Here is a 23,150-nt window from a genome sequence, read left to right on the forward strand (position 1 = left end):
GAGCTGAGACCAAGATCAAATCAGTCACAATCTTACTGAATGATAATACGGTTCAGGCAGGAACTGTGGAGACAAAGGAATGATGACAAAGCTCGGGGCCGTATGACCTCATCCTCAATTTCTCATGGATATCATTTCTGCACCTTCTTTGAGCCTCCTTACCTTCAGCTCACAAGTTCGTTCACGTTATAGTAGTAGAATTAGGCCATTCGGCCCATCGAGTCCATTCCACCATTCAATCATGGCTGATCTCTGCCTCCTAATCCCATCTTCCTGCCTTCTCCCCATCACCCCTGACACCCGATCTAAACAAGAATCTGTCTATCTCTGCCTTAAAAATATCCACTGACTTGGCCTCCACAGCCCTCTATGGCAATGAGTTCCACAGATTCACCACCCTCTGACCAAAGAAGTTCCTCCTCACCTCCTTTCTAAAAGAGCGCCCTTTAATTCCGAGGCTCATTCCTCTGGTCCTAGACTCCCCCACCAGTGGAAACATCCTCTCCACACCCACTTTATTCAGGCCTCAGTCCTCCCGGAGTGGTATGCACAGGCTGAGTGCAGGATTACACCACACTGCCCTGATGTGGGGTCTCAACCCAACATCTCTTCGTCTCCACAGATCCTGCCTGGCCTGCTGAGTTCCTCCGGCACTTTTTTTTTTCCCCAAGTGCATTGTCCTCTACTTGTTCAGCCAGATTTGAGTAGCAACTTAGAGATACAGCACAGAAACAGGTCCTTCAGCCCACTGGCTCCATGCCAACCAGCGATCACCCGTTCACACTAGTTCTATGTTATCCCACTTTCTCATCCACTCCCTGCACACAAGGGCCGATATAGTTTTTAGTTTAGTTTAGAGATACAATGTCCTTCGGCCCACGAGCCCGCGTCGCCCATCAATCACCCGTACGCTGGTTCCATGTTACCCCAACTAAATTTATCAACCTACACACTAGGGATAATCTACAGAAGACAATTAACCTACAAACCTGTACGTCTTTGGAATGTGGGAGGAAACCAGAGCACCCGGAGAAACCCACACGGTCACAGGGAGAACAAACACTGTGTAGAGGGCACCTATAGTCCGGATTGTATCCGGGTCCCTGTTGCTGTAAGGCACCAACGTTACCGCTGTGCCACTGTGGTTCGCCTTAGGGGCAATGTACAGAGGGCCCAGTAACCTACAAACCCGCGCGTCTCTATGATGTGGGAGGAGACCGGAGCACCCGGAGGAAACCTGGCAGATGCAGTTTAATGTAGGTAAGTGTGAGGTTATTCACTTTGGAAGTAAGAATAGAAAGGCAGATTATTATCTGAATGGTGTCAAGTTAGGAGGAGGGGGAGTTCAACGAGATCTGGGTGTCCTAGTGCATCAGTCAATGAAAGGAAGCATGCAGGTTCAGCAGGCAGTGAAGAAAGCCAATGGAATGTTGGCCTTCGTAACAAGAGGAGTTGAGTATAGGAGCAAAGAGGTCCTTCTACAGTTGTACCGGGCCCTGGTGAGACCGCACCTGGAGTACTGTGTGCAGTTTTGGTCTCCAAATTTGAGGAAGGATATTCTTGCTATGGAGGGCGTGCAGCGTAGGTTCACTAGGTTAATTCCCGGAATGGCGGGACTGTCGTATGTTGAAAGGCTGGAGCGATTGGGCTTGTATACACTGGAATTTAGAAGGATGAGGGGGGATCTTATTGAAACATATAAGATAATTAGGGGATTGGACACATTAGAGGCAGATAACATGTTCCCAATGTTGGGGGAGTCCAGAACAAGGGGCCACAGTTTGAGAATAAGGGGTAGGCCATTTAGAACGGAGATGAGGAAGAACTTTTTCAGTCAGAGGGTGGTGAAGGTGTGGAATTCTCTGCCTCAGAAGGCAGTGGAGGCCAGTTCGTTGGATGCTTTCAAGAGAGAGCTGGACAGAGCTCTTAAGGATAGCGGAGTGAGGGGGTATGGGGAGAAGGCAGGAACGGGGTACTGATTGAGAGTGATCAGCCATGATCGCATTGAATGGCGGTGCTGGCTCGAAGGGCTGAATGGCCTACTCCTGCACCTATTGTCTATTGTCTATTGTCTATTGTCTATTGTCTAAACCCACGTTGACTGTCACAGGGAGAACGTGCAAACCCCACACGCAGACAGCACCCGAGGTCAGGGTCAAACCCGGGTCTCTGGCGCTGTGAGGCAGCGGCTCGACCCGCTGTGCCACTGTGCCACCCACATTCCAGGAAATAGGAGCTGATGTAAGTCTGGTAACAGACAATAGACAATAGACAATAGGTGCAGGAGGAGGCCATTCGGCTCTTCGAGCCAGCACCGCCAATCACTGTGATCACGGTTGATCATTCTCAATCAGTACCCCGTTCCTGCCTTCTCCCCATACCCCCTGACTCCGCTATCCTTAAGAGCTCTATCTAGCTCTCTCTTGAATGCATTCAGAGAATTGGCCTCCACTGCCTTCTGAGGCAGAGAATTCCACAGATTCACAACTCTCTGACTGAAAAAGTTTTTCCTCATCTCAGTTCTAAATGGCCTAACCCTTATTCTTAAACTGTGGCCTCTGGTTCTGGACTCCCCCAACATTGGGAACATGTTTCCTGCCTCTAACGTGTCCAACCCCTTAATAATCTTATACGTTTCGATAAGATCTCCTCTCATCCTTCTAAATTCCAGTGTATACAAGCCTAGTCGCTCCAGTCTTTCAACATACGACAGCCCCACCATTCCGGGAATTAACCGAGTGAACCTACGCTGCACGCCCTCAATAGCAAGAATATCCTTCCTCAAATTTGGAGGGTCAGGGTACACTGTGGAGTGAAGGGAAGCTGAGGCAGGCGTGTGGGGAAGGAGCGGGGAGAGGGTGAGGGAGCTGGGTTAAGGTGAGGTGGGGTGGGGGTGATGGATAAGGACAGGTACCTGCTCCACAGAGTCCCGATGGGCGACGGCCTGTGTGCATCCAGTCTCTCTTCATCCTCTGCAGCAGCCGCAGGGCTGTCATGGACACCTCGTGATTCTTATTGCCAAACTCCAGCATGTGGGCAAACCGTGGGATGTACAAACACGGGTCTGTGGGAAAAGGAAGGGATGTTACAATGAGGGGGGAAGGAAAGATCATAAATCATATGACAGTCCAGCACATCAAAACATGACCAGATGTTTCCAGGGTTTGTTGGGCGTCAAGGCGGAGCAGCGCCAGCGTTGCTGCCTTACAGCGCTTACAGCCCCAGAGACCCGGGTTCCATCCCCACTCCGGGTACTGTCTATACGGAGTTTGCACCTTCTCCCCGTGACCACGTGGGTTTTCTCTGCGATAATAAAGTCCTAAGTGATAGGAGCAGAATTAGGCCATTTGGCCCATCAAGTCTACTCCGTCATTCAATCACGGCTGATCTATCTCTCCCTCCTAACCCCAGTCTCCTGTCTCCTCCCCATAACCCCTGACATCTGCACTAATCAAGAGGGTTTAATCCCACACTCCAAAGACGTACATGTCTGTAGGTTAATTGGCTGGGTACAAACGTAAATTGTTCTTAGTGTGTGTAGAAGAGTGTTAATATGCGGGGAACGTTGGTAGGTGAGCCAAAAGCACCCGAAAAAAGCATAGGGAGAAGGGCACGGGGAAAAAGCACCCCGCGCCCCACATGACTGCACCCAGCCAGCGGCCAAGTGCTCCCGCTCCACCAATGGCGGCCACCCGGGCCGGGAGGGGGGTTGCTACGCAACCTCCGTTAGGTGGCCACCCGGGCCTTCGGATCTACACTATCCGTAGCAAAAATGTCGGAATCCTAGAGTGTCGGAATCCTAGAGTGTCGGGGCCTAAACTGTCGAGATCTACAGTGTCCGGGCCTACAGTGTCCGGGCCTACAGTGTCCGGGCCTACAGTGTCCGGGCCTACAGTGTCCGGGCCTACAGTGTCCGGGCCTACTGTGTCCGGGCTTACAGTGTCCGGGCCTACAGTGTCCGGGCCTACAGTGTCCGGGCCTACAGTGTCCGGACCTACAGCGCTCCCCGGGCCAAATCAATGTAGCCCAAAATACAGGATGTCTCGGCTAATACGGGACAGTTGGCAACCCTATTTGCAGGCAAGAGGAACAACATACTCCCTCTAAATTTAAATTTGTTTTTCACCAGCCATGTGCACAACACCACTTGTTTGCTCCTGATAGTACAATATTATAGCTGTACTTGAGAATGTCACACTCAATTACAACATTATTCAAAAATACTGATATGAGAAAACTGCTATATTATTAAACCACAAGCAGAACTGGAACAGTAACACGATGATGTAATGTTTGGGACACGTTGTACCAGAGAGGCAGGAACACACTGATGGAGCATTCTGAAGATATTCCTCAACAATAACACAGCAGCGTGACTTTTCATTCTCGCTCTGTTTTTTTTGTTTTTCAGAGGTGGAAAAATTTGAACATTTCTTAAGATTGTTTAAAGTGGGGTGCCAGATCATACAATAAAGGGAGAGTATAATGGTGAGACAATACCAGTGTTCAGTTCACTGATCAATAGTCCAGACTGATCAATAGCCCACGGCAGTGAAGCTAGTAACAACCACTATCCAATGACGGTTGAAACCCTTCATTTTGGAAAGGTTAGTTCGAGAAACATAGAAACATAGAAAATAGGTGCAGGAGGAGGCCATTTGGCCCTTCGAGCCAGCACCACCATTCATCGTGATCATGGCTGATCATCCACAATCAGTAACCCGTGCCTGCCTTCTCCCCATATCCCTTGATTCCACTAGCCCCTAGAGCTCTATCTAACTCTCTCTTAAATCCATCAAGTGTGGCAGAGAATTCCACAAATTCACAACTCTCTGGGTGAAAAAGTGTTTTCTCACCTCAGTTTTAAATGGCCTCCCCTTTATTCTCAGACTGTGGCCCCTGGCTCTGGACTCCCCCAACATTGGGAACAATTTTCCTGCATCGAGCTTGTCCAGTCCTTTTATAATTTTATACGTCTCTATAAGATCCCCTCTCATCCTTCTAAACTCCAGTAAATACAAGCCCAGTCTTTCCAATCTTTCCTCATATGACAGTCCTGCCATCCCAGGGATTAACCTGGTGAACCTACGCTGCACTGCCTCGACAGAAAGGATGTCCTTCCTTAAATTAGGAGACCAAAACTGTGTACAACAGTCGGCATGAACGCGTTGGGCTGAAGGGATCTGTTTCTGTGCTGTATGTCTCTCATACTGGTCTGAATCTCCAAGAAACGAGGTTCAATCTCCTGGTGACTGCATTTCAAACAACAGCCCTTTTTCTCCAACGGATACATCAGGCAGCGGGAGGTGGGAGTGGAGGGTGATGGAGTTAGCAGCAGGAGGTTATCTGGGGAAATGTCAAGGAGCGCATTCAGTCAGAGCTGGCAACCTGACCTCCCGGGGGATTGGATCTGGGGAAGTGCGGTCTGGGTGGAAGAATGGGCCTGTGTTTGCTCCTCCACAGCGTCAGGTTTATATAAACGGGAGCAGGCCACGTACAGAATGCCAGGCACCCTGGATGTCTCCAGGACTGAGGGTCCAGTCAAACAACATCAGGCGGTTTGGAATGACACGCGGATGGATGCTGGCTGCAACTTTCTGAAGTCACATTCACTTCCTTCCTTCTCCAAACACTATAATGTTCCCTTTCAAACATCGGCACGGCCAAGCCTGCTGCCAAGTCCAACAGCGGCTATCCCCAGAGCCCAGGTTCTGCATCCACCTCAATGAAAGGCCTGTTTCACTTCATCAATGATATTTTGTATATTTAGTTTCCACATTTATAGAAACGGTGTTTAAGACCATTCGCAGTCACCAAGATGCCACCCGCACTCTCCCGCCTCCAGCCCACGGGCTCCCTATCCCAGCCAGGGTTTCCATCCTGACTGAGGACAGGAACTCTGCTGATGTGACCTCACCCAGCCAGCGGCCACGTGCTCCCGCTCCACCGGTGGTGGCCGCCCGGGCCGTGAAGAAGGTTACCACGCAACCTCCGTTAGGTGAACACACTCGGCCCTGCTCCCCGAACACACTCCGTTAGCCTACAGTGTCCAGGCCTACAGCGGCCCTCGGGCCTGCAGGTCCGGGCCTACAGTGTCCGGGCCTACAGTGTGCGGGCCTACAGTGTCCGGGCCTACAGTGCCCCCGGGCCTACAGTGTCAGGGCCTACAGCAGCCCCCGGGCCTACAGTGTCCGGGCCAACAGTGTCCGGGCCTACAGCGCCCCCGGGCCTAATACGGGACAAGGGCGGTCCCGTACAGGACAAACAAATTTAGCCCAATATGTGGGATGTCCCGGCTAATACGGGACAGTTGGCAACCCTACACACCACCCTGGTTGAAGGAGAGCCTGCAACACTGAAACATCTGTGCTCACGCATTGCTCGAGCAGATCTAACACCAATGCCCCAAACTCTGCTCACACCTCTGTATCAATTTCTGCTTCAAAATAACTTTGCCCCAAAAACAGTGGCTCTGTTGGAGCCGTTCCCTGTGGCTGAACTAATTCCAAGAAGGGTCTCGATGCAAAACGTCACCTATTCCTTTTCCCCAGAGATCCCGCCTGACCTGTTGAGTTACTCTTGCTTTTTGTGTCCAAATTCCAATTCAATGCGTAAAGTTTAGTTTAGGTCAGAGATACAGTGTTGGAACAGGCCCTTCGGCCCACCGAGTTCCAGGCCAACCAGCAGTCACCCATGCACTAGTTCTATCCTAAACACCAGGGATAATTCAGAGAGGCCTATTAACCTATAATCCTGCACATGATTGGAGTGTGGGAGGAAACCAGAGCACCCGGAGAAAACCCACGCGGTCACAGGGAGAACGTACAAACTCCGTGCAGACAGCATTCAGAATCAGGATCGATCGAACGGGGTCTCTGACTGTAAGGCAGCAACTCTGCCGCTGCACCACTGTGCTGCCCATATTGAAGTCTTCCCTAATTTCATTTGCAATAAATTTTAAACTGAAGACTCTAGTTGACAGACTCTCCCCACAGTCTCCAGTCTTAACGGCAACAGGGTTCATTCCTGCCCTAGCTGCTGTCTGTGTGGAGTTTGCAGGTTCTCCCTGTGACTGTGTGGGTTTCCTCCAGGTGCTTCGGGTTCCTCCCACATCCCGTGGCCACTGTAAATCCGGGCCTAGTGTGAGAGTGAGCGTAGAATCTGGGGAGATCGGCTGGGAATTTGGGGAGAATCAAACGGAATTAATGTTGGATTAATACAGGCCCAGTGCCGTCAAATGCTGGCTCATAATGATAGGGCAAGGGTTGTCAACTGTCCCGTATTAGCCGGGACAACCCGTATTTTGGGCTAAATTGGTTTGTCCCGTACGGGACCGCCCTTGTCCCATGTTAGGCCCGGGGGGCACTGTAGGCCCGGACGCTATAGGCTCGGACACTGTAGGCCCGGACACCGTAGGCCCGGACGCTATAGGCCCGGACACTGTAGGTCCGGACACTGTGGCCCGGGGGCCGCAACAGTCCCGGACACTGCAGCCCGGGGGCCGCAGCAGTCCCGGACAGTGTAGGCCCAGAGGCCGCCTAATGGAGGTTGCGTAGCAACCCGCTTCCCGGCCCGGGCGGCCGCCATTGATGGGGCGGGAGCATGTGGCCTCTGGCTGGATGAAGTCACGTTGGGCGCGGGGCGGTGACGTCACCTTGTCTCTTATTTGGGAGTTAGAAAGTTGGCAACCCCAGTCATAATGATAGGGCATAAGCACACTGCTCCAAATTAGGAAGAGGTAAAGACATTAGGCCATCTGGGTAAGATAACAGGTGGAAAAATTGAGCATATCTTGAAGAGAAATGTAATGGATAAAAGGTATGGTTTGTATAATTATAGGAGTTAGTAGTGCCTGAACAAGATTTCACCTTATTCACAAAATGCTGGAGTAACTCAGCAGGTCAGGCAGCATCTCGGGAGAGAAGGAATGGGTGACGTTTCGGGTCGAGACCCTTCTTCAGACTGATGTCGGGGGTGGGACAAAGGAAGGATATAGGTGGAGACAGGAAGATAGAGGGAGATCTGGGAAGGAGGAGGGGAAGGGAGGGACAGAGGAGCTATCTGAAGTTGGAGAAGTCGACGTTCATACCACCGGGCCGCAAACTGCCCAGGCGAAATATGAGGTGCTGCTCCTCCAATTTCCGGCGGGCCTCACTATGGCACTGGAGGAGGCCCATGACAGAGAGGTCAGACTGGGAATGGGAGGGGGAGTTGAAGTGCTGGGCCACCGGGAGATCAGTGGCGTTAATGCGGACCGAGCGCAGGTGTTCAGCGAAGCGATCGCCGAGCCTGCGCTTGGTTTCGCCGATATAGACGAGTTGACATCTAGAGCAGCGGATGCAATAGATGAGGTTGGAGGAGGTGCAGGTGAACCTTTGTCTCACCTGGAAAGAATGTTTGGGTCCTTTGATGGAGTTGAGGGGGGAGGTAAAGGGACAGGTGTTGCATCTCGTGCGGTTGCAAGGGAAAGTGCCCGGGGTTAGGGTGGTTTGGGTAGGAAGGGACGAGTGGACCAGGGAGTTGCGGAGGGAACGGTCTCTGCGGAATGCAGAGAGGGGAGGGGATGGGAAGATATGGCCAGTGGTGGGGTCCTGTTGTAGGTGACGGAAATGTTGGTGGATGATATGTTGGATCCGCTGGCTGGTGGGGTGGAAGGTGAGAACGAGGGGGATCCTGTCCTTGTTGCGAGTGGGGGGATGGGGAGCAAGAGCGGAGCTGCGGGATGTAGAAGAGACCCTAGTGAGAGCCTCATCTATAATGGAGGAGGGGAAGCCCCGTTTTCTGAAAAACGAGGACATCTCGGAAGCCCTAGTCTGAAACACCTCATCCCGGGCACAGATGCGGCGTAGACGGAGGAATTGGGAGTAGGGGATAGACTTTTTGCAGGGGACCGGGTGGGAAGAAGTGTAGTCCAGATAGCTGTGCGAGTCGGTGGGCTTGTAATAAATGTCCGTCACTAATTTTTCTCCTGTGATGGAGATGGTGAGGTCCAGAAACGGGAGGGAGATGTCAGAGATAGTCCAGGTATATTTAAGGGCAGGATGGAAATTGGAGGTGAAGTGTATAAAGTCAGTGAGTTCTGCATGGGTGCAAGAGGTAGCACCAATGCAGTCGTCGATGTAGCGGAGGTAGAGTTCGGGGATGGGGCCAGTGTACGTCTGGAACAGGGATTGTTCGACGTACCCGACAAAGAGGCAGGCGTAGCTAGGGCCCATGCGAGTGCCCATAGCTACGCCTCTGGTTTGGAGGAAGTGGGAGGAGTCAAAGGAGAAGTTATTGAGGGTAAGAACCAGCTCTGCTAGGCGGAGGAGAGTGTTGGTCGATGGGGATTGGCTGGTTCTACGGTCGAGGAAGAAACGGAGGGCTTCGAGACCATCCTTGTGGGGGATGGAAGTGTAGAGTGACTGGACATCCATGGTGAAAATGAGGGAGTGGGGGCCTGGGAACCGGAAGTTATCCAGGAGATGGAGAGCGTGTGAGGTGTCTTGGACGTAGGTGGGGAGGGATTTGACCAGGGGGGATAGGATGGAGTCGAGGTAGGTAGAGATAAGTTCGGTGGGGCATGAGCAGGCAGAGACAATGGGTCTGCCGGGACAATTGTGTTTGTGGATTTTGGGTAGGAGGTAGAATCGGGCCGTGCGGGGCTGGGGAACTATGAGATTGGAGGCACTGAGGGGTAGTTCGCCGGAGTTGGTGAGGTCGGTGATGGTGCTGCTGATGAAGGTCTGGTGTTCATCGGTGGGGTCATGGTCCAGGGATAGGTAGGAAGAGGTGTCTGATAGTTGTCGTCTGGCCTCGGTGCGGTAGAGGTCAGCACGCCAGACTACCACAGCCCCTCCCTTGTCAGCGGGTTTAATTATTAAGTCCGGGTTGTTGCGGAGTGAGTTGAGGGCTGCACGTTCAGGAGGGGAGAGGTTAGAGTTAGTCAGGGGGGTGGAAAATTTGAGGCGGCCGATGTCACGCCGGCAGTTTGAAATAAAAAGTTCTAGTGGGGGTAGTAGGCCATACTGGGGGGTAAAAGTGGAGGGGGTCCGTTGGAGACGGGAGAAGGGGTCATCAGTGCGGGGTCGGGACTCCTTACCATGGTAAAAGGCTCGGAGGCGGAGGCGGCGGAAGAAGAGCTCCACGTCATGGCGGACGCGGAACTCGTTGATGTGGGGGCGGAGGGGAACAAAGGTAAGGCCTCTGCTGAGGACAGATCGTTCGGTGTCTGAAAGGGGGAGGTCAGGGGGGATGGTGAACACCCGGCAATGGTGGGGGTTGGATGGAGGCAGGGGGGCAGGTGGAGGGGATGTATGGTGGGGGGGTGGTGGGTTAGCTGGGCAGAGGGGGGCATGAGGACCGATGTGGGGAGTACTGGGGGTCGCCTGGCTGGAGGGGGAAGGGGGAGACCCAGGTCCCCGCGGGCCTCCCCCAGCGACCGTGCTGACCCGCGCCGCTCCACCGCCCAGCAGCAGGTCACAGCCGTCGCTGTACCCGGCCCCCGGGACCAACAACAGGCTGCAGCTCCACCTGGCCCACACACACCGCGCTGGGCCCACAGCCCCCACCAGGCAGAGTCCCTCAGCACTGCTGGGTCCTACTGCCCACCCTCTACTACAGGTAACAGCAGCAGGGGTTCCACTGGGTCTCCCCCTTCCCCCTCCAGCCAGGCGACCCCCAGTACTCCCCACATCGGTCCTCATGCCCCCCTCTGCCCAGCTAACCCACCACCCCCCCACCATACATCCCCTCCACCTGCCCCCCTGCCTCCATCCAACCCCCACCATTGCCGGGTGTTCACCATCCCCCCTGACCTCCCCCTTTCAGACACCGAACGATCTGTCCTCAGCAGAGGCCTTACCTTTGTTCCCCTCCGCCCCCACATCAACGAGTTCCGCGTCCGCCATGACGTGGAGCTCTTCTTCCGCCGCCTCCGCCTCCGAGCCTTTTACCATGGTAAGGAGTCCCGACCCCGCACTGATGACCCCTTCTCCCGTCTCCAACGGACCCCCTCCACTTTTACCCCCCAGTATGGCCTACTACCCCCACTAGAACTTTTTATTTCAAACTGCCGGCGTGACATCGGCCGCCTCAAATTTTCCACCCCCCTGACTAACTCTAACCTCTCCCCTCCTGAACGTGCAGCCCTCAACTCACTCCGCAACAACCCGGACTTAATAATTAAACCCGCTGACAAGGGAGGGGCTGTGGTAGTCTGGCGTGCTGACCTCTACCGCACCGAGGCCAGACGACAACTATCAGACACCTCTTCCTACCTATCCCTGGACCATGACCCCACCGATGAACACCAGACCTTCATCAGCAGCACCATCACCGACCTCACCAACTCCGGCGAACTACCCCTCAGTGCCTCCAATCTCATAGTTCCCCAGCCCCGCACGGCCCGATTCTACCTCCTACCCAAAATCCACAAACACAATTGTCCCGGCAGACCCATTGTCTCTGCCTGCTCATGCCCCACCGAACTTATCTCTACCTACCTCGACTCCATCCTATCCCCCCTGGTCAAATCCCTCCCCACCTACGTCCAAGACACCTCACACGCTCTCCATCTCCTGGATAACTTCCGGTTCCCAGGCCCCCACTCCCTCATTTTCACCATGGATGTCCAGTCACTCTACACTTCCATCCCCCACAAGGATGGTCTCGAAGCCCTCCGTTTCTTCCTCGACCGTAGAACCAGCCAATCCCCATCGACCAACACTCTCCTCCGCCTAGCAGAGCTGGTTCTTACCCTCAATAACTTCTCCTTTGACTCCTCCCACTTCCTCCAAACCAGAGGCGTAGCTATGGGCACTCGCATGGGCCCTAGCTACGCCTGCCTCTTTGTCGGGTACGTCGAACAATCCCTGTTCCAGACGTACACTGGCCCCATCCCCGAACTCTACCTCCGCTACATCGACGACTGCATTGGTGCTACCTCTTGCACCCATGCAGAACTCACTGACTTTATACACTTCACCTCCAATTTCCATCCTGCCCTTAAATATACCTGGACTATCTCTGACATCTCCCTCCCGTTTCTGGACCTCACCATCTCCATCACAGGAGAAAAATTAGTGACGGACATTTATTACAAGCCCACCGACTCGCACAGCTATCTGGACTACACTTCTTCCCACCCGGTCCCCTGCAAAAAGTCTATCCCCTACTCCCAATTCCTCCGTCTACGCCGCATCTGTGCCCGGGATGAGGTGTTTCAGACTAGGGCTTCCGAGATGTCCTCGTTTTTCAGAAAACGGGGCTTCCCCTCCTCCATTATAGATGAGGCTCTCACTAGGGTCTCTTCTACATCCCGCAGCTCCGCTCTTGCTCCCCATCCCCCCACTCGCAACAAGGACAGGATCCCCCTCGTTCTCACCTTCCACCCCACCAGCCAGCGGATCCAACATATCATCCACCAACATTTCCGTCACCTACAACAGGACCCCACCACTGGCCATATCTTCCCATCCCCTCCCCTCTCTGCATTCCGCAGAGACCGTTCCCTCCGCAACTCCCTGGTCCACTCGTCCCTTCCTACCCAAACCACCCTAACCCCGGGCACTTTCCCTTGCAACCGCACGAGATGCAACACCTGTCCCTTTACCTCCCCCCTCAACTCCATCAAAGGACCCAAACATTCTTTCCAGGTGAGACAAAGGTTCACCTGCACCTCCTCCAACCTCATCTATTGCATCCGCTGCTCTAGATGTCAACTCGTCTATATCGGCGAAACCAAGCGCAGGCTCGGCGATCGCTTCGCTGAACACCTGCGCTCGGTCCGCATTAACGCCACTGATCTCCCGGTGGCCCAGCACTTCAACTCCCCCTCCCATTCCCAGTCTGACCTCTCTGTCATGGGCCTCCTCCAGTGCCATAGTGAGGCCCGCCGGAAATTGGAGGAGCAGCACCTCATATTTCGCCTGGGCAGTTTGCGGCCCGGTGGTATGAACGTCGACTTCTCCAACTTCAGATAGCTCCTCTGTCCCTCCCTTCCCCTCCTCCTTCCCAGATCTCCCTCTATCTTCCTGTCTCCACCTATATCCTTCCTTTGTCCCACCCCCGACATCAGTCTGAAGAAGGGTCTCGACCCGAAACGTCACCCATTCCTTCTCTCCCGAGATGCTGCCTGACCTGCTGAGTTACTCCAGCATTTTGTGAATAAATCGATTTGTACCAGCATCTGCAGTTATTTTCTTATACAACAAGATTTCACCTCTGGCAATATCAGCATGATTCTGAGAAAAGAACAGGGATTTAAGCAGCACTTAAAACAAGTGTGTAATTAAAAGACATTGAAGAGCAAACATTACTGCCTCCACTCCTCTCCTCGTATAGCTTGCCCACCAGTAGCACAGTAAAGCTGGATTGACTAACAGTGGAATAAAGTCAAGAATCACAACCTCACTCAACATTCTTGACACCAATGAATTCAAAAAGGGGTCAAGGTAACGGAGCTGAAATTCTTCAAGTGTTGATGCCTGTTGACAAAGTCTCCAATAGTTTCCTCCACATCAGAATCACATGGATCAATAGGGTTGCCAACTATCTCACTGCCAAATACGGGACAAGGTGACGTCACTGCCCCGCGCCCCACATGACCTCACCCAGCCAGCGGCCACCTGCCCTCGCTCCACCAATGGCGGCCGCCCGGGCCGGGAGGCGGGTTGCTTTGCAACCTCCGTTAGGCGAACACACTTGGCCCCGCTCCCCGAACACACTCTGTTAGCCTACAGCGGCCCACGGGCCTAATACGGGACAAGGGCGGTCCCGTACGGAACAAACCAATTTAGCCCAAAATACGGGATGTCCCGGCTAATACGGGACAGTTGGCAACCCTGTGGATCAAAGTGCTCTCAGGTTTCATTGCTCTTCAGTGCTGAGTGAGGAAGGATGTGCTTGCGCTGGAGAGGGTCCAGAGGAGGTTTACGAGAATGATCCCAGGAATGAGAGGGTTAACATATTGTGAACATTTGACGGCACTGGGCCTGTGCTCACTGGAATTGAGAAGGATGAGGGGGGGACCTCATTGAAACTTACCCAATAGTGAAAGGCCTGGATAGAGTGGATGTGGAGAGGATGTTTCCACCAGTGGGAGAGTCTAGGACCAGAGGTCACAGCCTCAGAATAAAAAGACGTACCTTTAGGAAGGAGATGAGGAGGAATTTATTTAGACAGAGGTTGGTGAGGACGTCAGTGGATATTTTTAAGGCACAGATAGATAGATTCTTGATTAGTACGGGTGTCAGGGGTTATGGGGAGAAGGCAGGAGAATGGGGTTAGGAGGGAGAGATAGATCAGCCATGATTGAATAGCGGAGTAGACATGATTGGCCAAATGGCCTAATTCTGCACCTATCACTTATGAACAAGAAGGGATTTTCCAGCTTTCAAAGCGTACGGACATCTTAGTTCAAGGATAATGTAATGGAAGGAACTGCAGATGCTGATTTATAGATCACCTCTAGCAACACCAACGCACCGACAATGGAGAGACACCGTATAAATGCTCAGACTGTGGGAAGAGCATCACAAGGGCAGGGACCCGATACCAACACCTACCGATCCACACTGGAGAGACACTGTATAAATGCTCAGACCGTGGGAAGACTTTCACAGCCCCTGTCTTTCAGTCTGAGGAAGGGTCTCGACCTGAAACGTCACCCATTCCTTCTTTCCAGAGATGCTGCCTGTTCCGCTGTCATGGGCCTCCTCCAGTGCCATAGTGAGTCCCACCGGAAATTGGAGGAACAGCACCTCATATTTCGCCAGGGCAGCTTGCAGCCCAGTGGTATGAACATCGAATTCTCCAACTTTAGATAGTTCCTCTGTCCCTCTCTTCCCTTCCCCTTCCCAGATCTCCCTCTATCTTCCTGTCTCCACCTATATCCTTCCTTTGTCCCGCCGCCCTGACATCAGTCTGAAGAAGGGACTCGACCCGAAACGTCACCCATTCCTTCTCTCCTGTGATGTTGCCTGACCTGCTGAGTTACTCCAGCACTTTGTGTCTATCTTCAGTTCCAAGGATAACGAGGAACTCTGACACATCCCCACCACCACCACTGCTGCAGGTTAGACTTTCATTGTTCCGTTTCGAGAGAAGATACGGCAGTAAAACGCTCTTGACATCTCTTCCCCAAGCTCACACGAGCAAAGGATCCCCACGTGAACTACAAAGCACCACTGGCTAGGATCAAAGACGTTGGAGGAGACAGTGAAGAGAATTGTGAGAGATTGGTCTGAATGTAGATAACAGCTTTGTGTAACATTGTCAGTTGTGAAACATATAAGATAATTAGGGGATTGGACACATTAGAGGCAGATAACATGTTCCCAATGTTGGGGGAGTCCAGAACAAGGGGCCACAGTTTAAGAATAAGGGGTAGGCCATTTAGAACGGAGATGAGGAAGAACTTTTTCAGTCAGAGAGTGGTGAAGGTGTGGAATTCTCTGCCTCAGAAGGCAGTGGAGGCCAGTTCGTTGGATGCTTTCAAGAGAGAGCTGGATAGAGCTCTTAAGGATAGCGGAGTGAGGGGGTATGGGGAGAAGGCAGGAACGGGGTACTGATTGAAAGTGATCAGCCATGATCGCATTGAATGGCGGTGCTGGCTCGAAGGGCTGAATGGCCTACTCCTGCACCTATTGTCTATTGTCTATTGTCTAATGTGTTGTCTCCACACACAGCTCTGGTGATTTCAGATAACTGGCGATGGGCTACAATGCAGATCGGGCATTAAACCGATCCATTCCTGAAGGTGGAGTGCCTTGCTGATGCTGCTGTGGCCAATATTTATTACTTGACTAACCTGAAGGATAATGTAATTTGTCGAGTCACAGCACTGCTGACTGTGCAACCATGGTATGGAATAGATGAGCTCAGCATTTTCTACACCTCTAGATGCAGCTCTGAAAGACTTTGTAGTTAGGCTGTACTTGGACTATTGTGCGGCATTAGGGTTGCCAACTTCCTCACTCCCAAATACGGGACAGAGGGTGACGTCGCCGCCCCCCGCGCCCCACGTGACCTCACCCAGCCAGCGGCCACGTGCTCCTGCTCCCGGCCCGGGCGTCCGCCATTGGTGGAGCGGGAGCACGTGGCCGCTGGCTGGGTGAGGACACGTGGGGAGCGGGGCGGTGGCGTCTAATTTAGCCCAAAATACGGGATGTCCCGGCTAATACGGGACAGTTGGCAACCCTATGTGCAGTTCTGATCGCCCCATTAAGGACTCATCTACTCCATAACATGGTTAGCACGCAACAAAAGCTTTTCACTGCGCCTCGCTGCACGTGACAATAAACTAAACCGAACTGAAAAACAACTGAACTGAAGGACATGGAGAGGATGCAGATAATGTTTGCCAGGATGATGTCTAGATTAGAGGGTATGAACTATACAGAGAGATTGGACTCATATGTGTTGTTCTCTCTGAAGTGTTGAAGTTTGAGGAGAAGCCTGACAGAAGTATACACCGATCAGCCAAAACATTATGACCACTGACAGGTGAAGTGAATAACATTGATTATCTTGTTACAATGGCGCCTGTCAAGGGGTGGGATATATTAGGCAGCAAGTGAACAGTCAGTTCTTGAAGTTGATGTGTTGGATGCAGGAGAAATGGGCAGGAGTAAAGACCTGAGCGACCTTGACAAGGTCCAAATTGTTATGGCCAGACGACTGGGTCACATAATCTGTGAAACGGCAAGGCTTGTGGGGTGCTCCCGGTCAGCAGTGGTGAGTACCTACCAACAGTGGTCCGAGGAGGGACAAACCACAAACCGGCGACAGACAGGGTGTTGGGCGCCCAAGGCTCATCGATGCGCGAGGGCAACGAAGGCTATCCCGTCTGGTCCAAACCGACAGAAGGTCGACTGTGGCACAAGTCACAGAAAACTTTAATGGAGGTCAGGGGAGGAATGTGTCACAATACACAGTGCATCGCACCCTGCTGTGTATGGGGCTGCACACGGAGGACCAACAGCATATTAGGCAGGTGGGCATAATGTTTTTGCTCATCAGGTCATAATGTTTTGGCTCATCAGTGTATAAAATTATGGGAGCCTTAGATAGGGTAGATAGTCAGAACCTTTATACCAGGAGAGAAATGTCAAAGACTAGAGGGCATAGCTTTAGGGTGAGAGGAGAAAAGCTGAAAGGAGACATTGGGGGTGAGTTTTTTTACAGAGGGTGGTGGGGGCCTGGAATGTGAAGCCAGGGGTGGTGGAGGAAGCAGACATACAAGAGGCATTTAGCAGGCTTTTGGACAGGCACATGGATATGCAGGGAATGGAGGGATATGGATCACGTGCAGGCAGAGGAGATTAGTTTAACTTGGCACATTTTAGGCACAGACATTAAGCTAAGGGCCTGTTCCTGTGCTGCACTGCTCTAGGTGTACGAAGGAACCGCAGATGCTGGTTTACACAGAAGCTGGACAGAAAATGCTGGAGTAACTCAGCGGGTCAGGCAGCATCTCTGGAGAGAAGGATCATTTTGGGTGGAGACCCTTCTTCGGACTGAGGGGGTATGTACGCATCCTCTCAGTCTGAAGAAAGGTCTCGACCTGAAGCATTCTTTTTCTCCAGAGAAGGTAGACACAAAGTGCTGGAGTAACTCAGCGGGTCAGGCAGCATCTCAGGAGAGAAGGAACTTTTCTGTTGTTGAGACATTGCCTGACCCACTGAGTTCCTCCAGCACTCTCTCTATTCCAGTATTTCAGTGCTGTTCTATTTAGACAATAGGTGCAGGAGGAGGCCATTCGGCCCTTCGAGCCAGCACCGCCATTCAATGTGATCATGGCTGATCATTCTCAATCAGTACCCTGTTCCTGCCTTCTCTCCGTACCCCCTGACTCCGCTATCCTTCAGAGCTCTATCTAGCTCTCTCTTGAATGCATTCAGAGAATTGGCCTCCACTGCCTTCTGAGGCAGAGAATTCCACAGATTCACAACTCTCTGACTGAAAAGGTTTTTCCTCATCTCCGTTCTAAATGCCCTACCCCTTATTCTTAAACTGTGGCCCCTTGTTCTGGACTCCCCCAACATTGGGAACATGTTTCCTGCCTCTAACGTGTCCAACCCCTTAATAATCTTATAACACATATGACCACATTTAAAACATAGTTTTGGGGTGCCTTGTAGTGATGAAGACAGAACAAAAATAAACCTATTTTATTCCTACTTTCTACCTCGTTATGACCTCGTTACAAGACAGTTGGGAACAGTGAAGATCCCTCTGCCTGATAACCTGGATGCATCTGATGTGGCTTCAGACTTTCTAAATAGGATTACGTGACTAATCACGGTATATAATTAAAGAACAGCAAGCTGCTCTTTACGTGAGAGCTCTCACAATTCCCAGTACTTATCTCTATAATAATACCCCTAGTTTTCATGTAGTGATTGGGTTCACAGTATCACCTCTGTGAAAAGTTTGTTCTCTCCTTCTGTCGATGCGGTCTCCCAGTTGAATCACTGTCTGCAATGAGAGTGGTCCACGTCTGAGGTGCTTGGGTGGCAGCAACCTTCCCAATCCTCAGTATCCAGGTCGGCTCGCCAACTGTCCTGTATTAGCCGAGACATCCCGTATTTAGGGGATAAATTAGTTCGTCCCGCACGGGACCGCACTTGACCCGTATTAGTAGGGTTGCCAACTTCCTCGCTCCCAAATACGGGACAGAGGGTGACGTCTCCGCCCCGTGCGCCCCACGTGATCTCACCCAGCCAGCGGCCACGTGCTCCCGCTCCACCAATGGCGGCCGCCATTGGTGGAGCGGGAGCACGTGGCCCCTGGCTGGGTGACGTCACGTGGGGCGCGGGGCGGTGACGTCACCCTTTGTCCCGTATTTGGGAGCGAGTAAGTTGGCAACCCCATATCCTGGCGACATAAAAATCATCAGTTGAGGACTGGTTCAGCAGCCTTTAACACACAACCCGAACACTCCACCAAACGGAATTTAAACCTGGATTCCAGAACCAGGGGTCACAATTTAAGAATGAATGGGAGGCCATTTAAAACTGAGGTGAGAAAAAAAATTTTCAATAGACAATAGACTATAGGTGCAGGAGTAGGCCATTCAGCCCTTCGAGCCGGCACCGCCATTCAATGTGATCATGGTTGATCATTCTCAATCAGTACCCCGTTCCTGCCTTCTCCCCATACCCCCTGACTACGCTATCCTTAAGAGTTCTATCTAGCTCTCTCTTGAATGCATTCTGAGAATTGGCCTCCACTGCCTTCTGAGGCAGAGAATTCCATAGATTCACAACTCTCACCCAGAGAGTTGTGAATTTGTGGAATTCTCTGTCACGGAAGGCAGTGGAGGCCAATTCACTGGATGAATTTAAAAGAGAGTTAGATAGAGCTCTAGGGGCTAGCGGAATCAAGGGATATGGGGAGAAGGTAGGCATGGGTTACTGATTGTGGATGATCACCCATGATCACAATGAATGGCGGTGCTGGCTCGAAGGGCCGAATGGCCTCCTCCAGCACCTATTTTCTATGTTTCTAAACCGAAGAAAGACACTAAATGCTGGAGTAACTCAGCAGGTCAGGCAGCATCTCTGGAGAAAAGGAATAGGTGACATTTCGTGTCAAGACCCTTCTTCAGACTGAGAGTCAGTGGAGGGGTGGGGGAGGGAAACTAGAGGTATGAAAAGGTTCAGAACAAATCAGCCGGCACCGATGACCATGGAAAGGGCCGTGGAAGAGATGTTAACGAAGGGATAAATGGATGTGAACACTGGAACCAGCAGGACGTCCAGAGTGGGGGAGGGATGGAGAGAGTGGGAACGCAGGGGCAACCTGAAATTAGAGAAATCCAAAATCATGCTGCTGGATTGTAAACTGCCACCTTAGCTGCAGTTTTGTGTGTGGCCTCACTCTGATAGTCGAAGAGACCCAGGACAGAAAGATCAGTATGGGAATGGGAATGGGAGTTAAAATGTTAGGCAATCGGGAGATCTCGTGGGCCAAGGTGGACTGAGTGTAAGGTGTTCAGACTGTCCTTGGTCTCGCCGATATATAGGACATAGAGTCATAGAGTGATACAATGTGGAAACAGGCCCTTCGGCCCATCTCACCCACACCGGTCAACAATGTCCCAGCTACCCTAGTCCCACTTGACTGCGTTTGGTCCATATCCCTCCAAACCTGTCCTATCCATGTACCTAACTGTTCCTTAAACGATGGGATAGTCCCAGCCTCAACTACCTCCTCTGGCAGCTTGTTCCATACACCCACCACCCTCTGTGTGAAAACGTTACCCTTCGGATTCCTATTAAATCTTTTCCCCTTCACCTTGAACCTATGTCCTCTGGTCCTCAAAGGTATTTATTCACAAAATGCTGGAGTAACTCAGCAGGTCAGGCAGAGTTACTGCCTGAGAGAAGGAAAGGTCCTCGATTTCCCTACTCTGGGTAAAAGACTCTGTGCATCTACTCGATCTATTCCTCTCATGATTTTGTACACCTCTAGAAGATCACCCCTCATCTTCCTGCGCTCCATGGAATAGAGACCCAGCCTGCTCAACCTCTCCCTGTAGCTCACACCCTCTAGCCTGACAACATCCTCGTAAATCTCTTCTGAGCCCTTTCGAGCTTGACAATATCTTTCCTATAACATGGTGCCCAGAACTGAACACAATATTCTAAATATGGTCTCACCAATGTCTTATACAACTGCAACATGACCTCCCAACGTCTATACTCAATACTCTGACTGATGAAGGCCTGACTTAAACCGTCCTGACCAGAATGTCGTACCAGAGATATCCTGCAGTAAGATTCTGCATCTCGAGAGAACGCACTGGATATTAGGAAGGAAAAACCCAGAGTGGAAGGTGACGTACGTGAGGGATGGTCACGTGAATCAAATATTTCATTATATTGGAAATATTACAACTGGTAGCTCAGCCAAGTCATCACTCCAGGTTATGGATAACTGCTGCCTAAGAACCCATCACCATGGTACCTCGTGATAACAGCCTGCCAACTCATTCTATTAATATTTGTGCTTTCTCTCAATCTACACTTGTCCATTAACCCTAAACCATGCACTCTAACTTTCTTAGGAAAAAAACCCTGCAGATGCTGGTTTAAATCAAAGGTGGACACAAAGTGCTGGAGTAACTCAGCGGGTCAGGCAGCATCTCTGGAGAACATGGATAGGTGATGACTCGGGTCCGACGGCTGAGTTACTCCAACACTTTGTGTCTTTTTGTGTAGTAACCAGCATCTGCAGTTCTTTGTTTCTACTAATGAAACATTCTGGTAACATTGGCCTAAGAGAGGTCACGGAGTTGGTTTGCTTAACCTGCCACAGGGTTTATAGAGCACAGACCAGTAGACCACAGGAACAGGCCCTTTGCTAGGGCGATCCTGGTCGACGCAGACTCGGTGGGCTGAAGGGCCCGTTCCCATGCTGTAACGTAAACTAAAGAAAGGTTTAGCGGGATTTGAGCCCAGTCTTCCAACTGGTGCCCTCCACTTTTGTGGGAAGTCACCTAGACATGACGTGGAGTACTGAAGCCAGGTGGTTTGGGCAAAATATTGACCAATAACACAGCCTTTTTTTTCATTGATCCAGAATGCGAAAATTGTGACTAGCTCGGTTATAAAGCCTTGTTGGCATGCATGGGTTGGGCTAAAGGTCCTGTTTCCATGCTTTATGACTCTATGACAAGGTTGTTGGTTCACTCGTACCTGCAGATTCAGTATCTCACCTTCTGTCAGCTCAGTCTGCAGCAGACAGTGAGTGAACTAACAGAATGCCGATTCAAGTTTAGTGTAGCTTAGTTTAGAAATACAGCACGGAAACCGGGCCTTCGGTCCATCGAGTCTGCGCCGATCAGCGATCACCCTGTACACTAACATTATACTACACACTAGGGACAATTTACATTTTTACCGAAGCCAAATGATCTACAAACCAATATGTCTTTGAAGTGTGGGAGGAATCTGGAGCACCTGGGAAAAACCATGTGGTCACAGGGAGAACGTACAAACTCCGTACAGACAGCACCCATAGTCAGGATGGAACCCGGGTCTCTGGTGCTGTAAGGCAGCAACTCTACCGCTGCGCCACCGTGCTGCCCATATGTCACTCCCATTCAAAGTACATTCTGCACTCCTTTCTATTCACAGCCTTTCTTCCAAATGAGTCTTTTACCCAGAGTAGGGGAATCAAGAACCAGAGGACTTTGGTCTAAGGTGAAAGGGGCAATATTTAATAGGAACCTGAGGGGCAACTTTTTCCACACAGAGGGTGGTGGGTATATTGAATGAGGTGCCAGAGGAGGTAGTTGAGGCAGGTGCTATAATAGCATTTAAAAGACACTTGGACAGGGAGAAGGTATCACAAAATGCTGGAGTAACTCAGCAGGTCAGGCAGCATCTAGGAGAGAAGGAATGGGTGACGTTTCAGGTCGAGACCCTTCTTCGGAAGATAGGAAAGGTTTTGAGGGATATGGGGCAAATGAGAAAAATTCTTTAGCCAGAGGGAGGTGAATCTGCGGAATTCATTGCCAAAGCATTTGGGTATTTTAATGCAGAGATTTATAAGTTGTTGATTAGTAAGGGCGTCAAAGGTTACAGGGAAAAGGCATTCAAGAGACAGCTTGATAGAGGATAGCGGAGTCAGGGGGTATGGGGAGAAGGCAGAAACGGGGTACTGATTGAGAATGATCAGCCATGTATAAGAAAATAACTGCAACTGCTGGTACAAATCCAAGGTATTTATTCACAAAATGCTGGAGTAACTCAGCAGGTCAGGCAGCATCTCAGGAGAGAAGGAATGGGTGACGTTTCGGGTCGAGACCCTTCTTCAGACTGATCACATTAAATGGTGGTGCTGGCTCGAAGGGCCGAATGGCCTACTCCTGCACCTATTGTCTAAAAATGAGGTTGAGAGGGGAAAATAGAGTAGCCAAGATCGAATGGCAGGGCAGACCAGATGGGCAGAATGGCTTAATTCTGCTCCTGTGTCTTTTAAACTTATGAAACGTGGGATGAGTTTAGTTGGGGCATTTGAGTCGCCATGGCCTTGACTGCTTTGTGATGCTGGGCTGTAATCTCCCCCAGGAGCCGCCCAGTGTTTTGATCAACGAGGCTGTAAACACTTTACAACAACAGGTCCCACATCCGGCAAGACGCGGATGTTTATTCGGTATC

At 51.4% G+C, this 23,150-nt stretch overlaps 1 protein-coding gene across 2 annotated transcripts in view; it reads right to left on the reverse strand.

The window, feature by feature from the left end:
* brf1b (BRF1 general transcription factor IIIB subunit b) overlaps positions 1 to 23,150 on the reverse strand; it is a 308,241-nt gene that overhangs the window by 114,032 nt on the left and 171,059 nt on the right. For both annotated transcript variants that reach the window (XM_078406970.1, XM_078406969.1), the window contains exon 6: positions 2,915 to 3,064. In XM_078406970.1, coding sequence (XP_078263096.1) covers positions 2,915 to 3,064 — 150 coding nt within the window. The remainder of the gene's footprint in view (positions 1 to 2,914; positions 3,065 to 23,150) is intronic.

Source organism: Rhinoraja longicauda, chromosome 10 (genome assembly GCF_053455715.1).
Source record: "Rhinoraja longicauda isolate Sanriku21f chromosome 10, sRhiLon1.1, whole genome shotgun sequence".
NCBI lineage: Eukaryota > Metazoa > Chordata > Chondrichthyes > Rajiformes > Arhynchobatidae > Rhinoraja > Rhinoraja longicauda.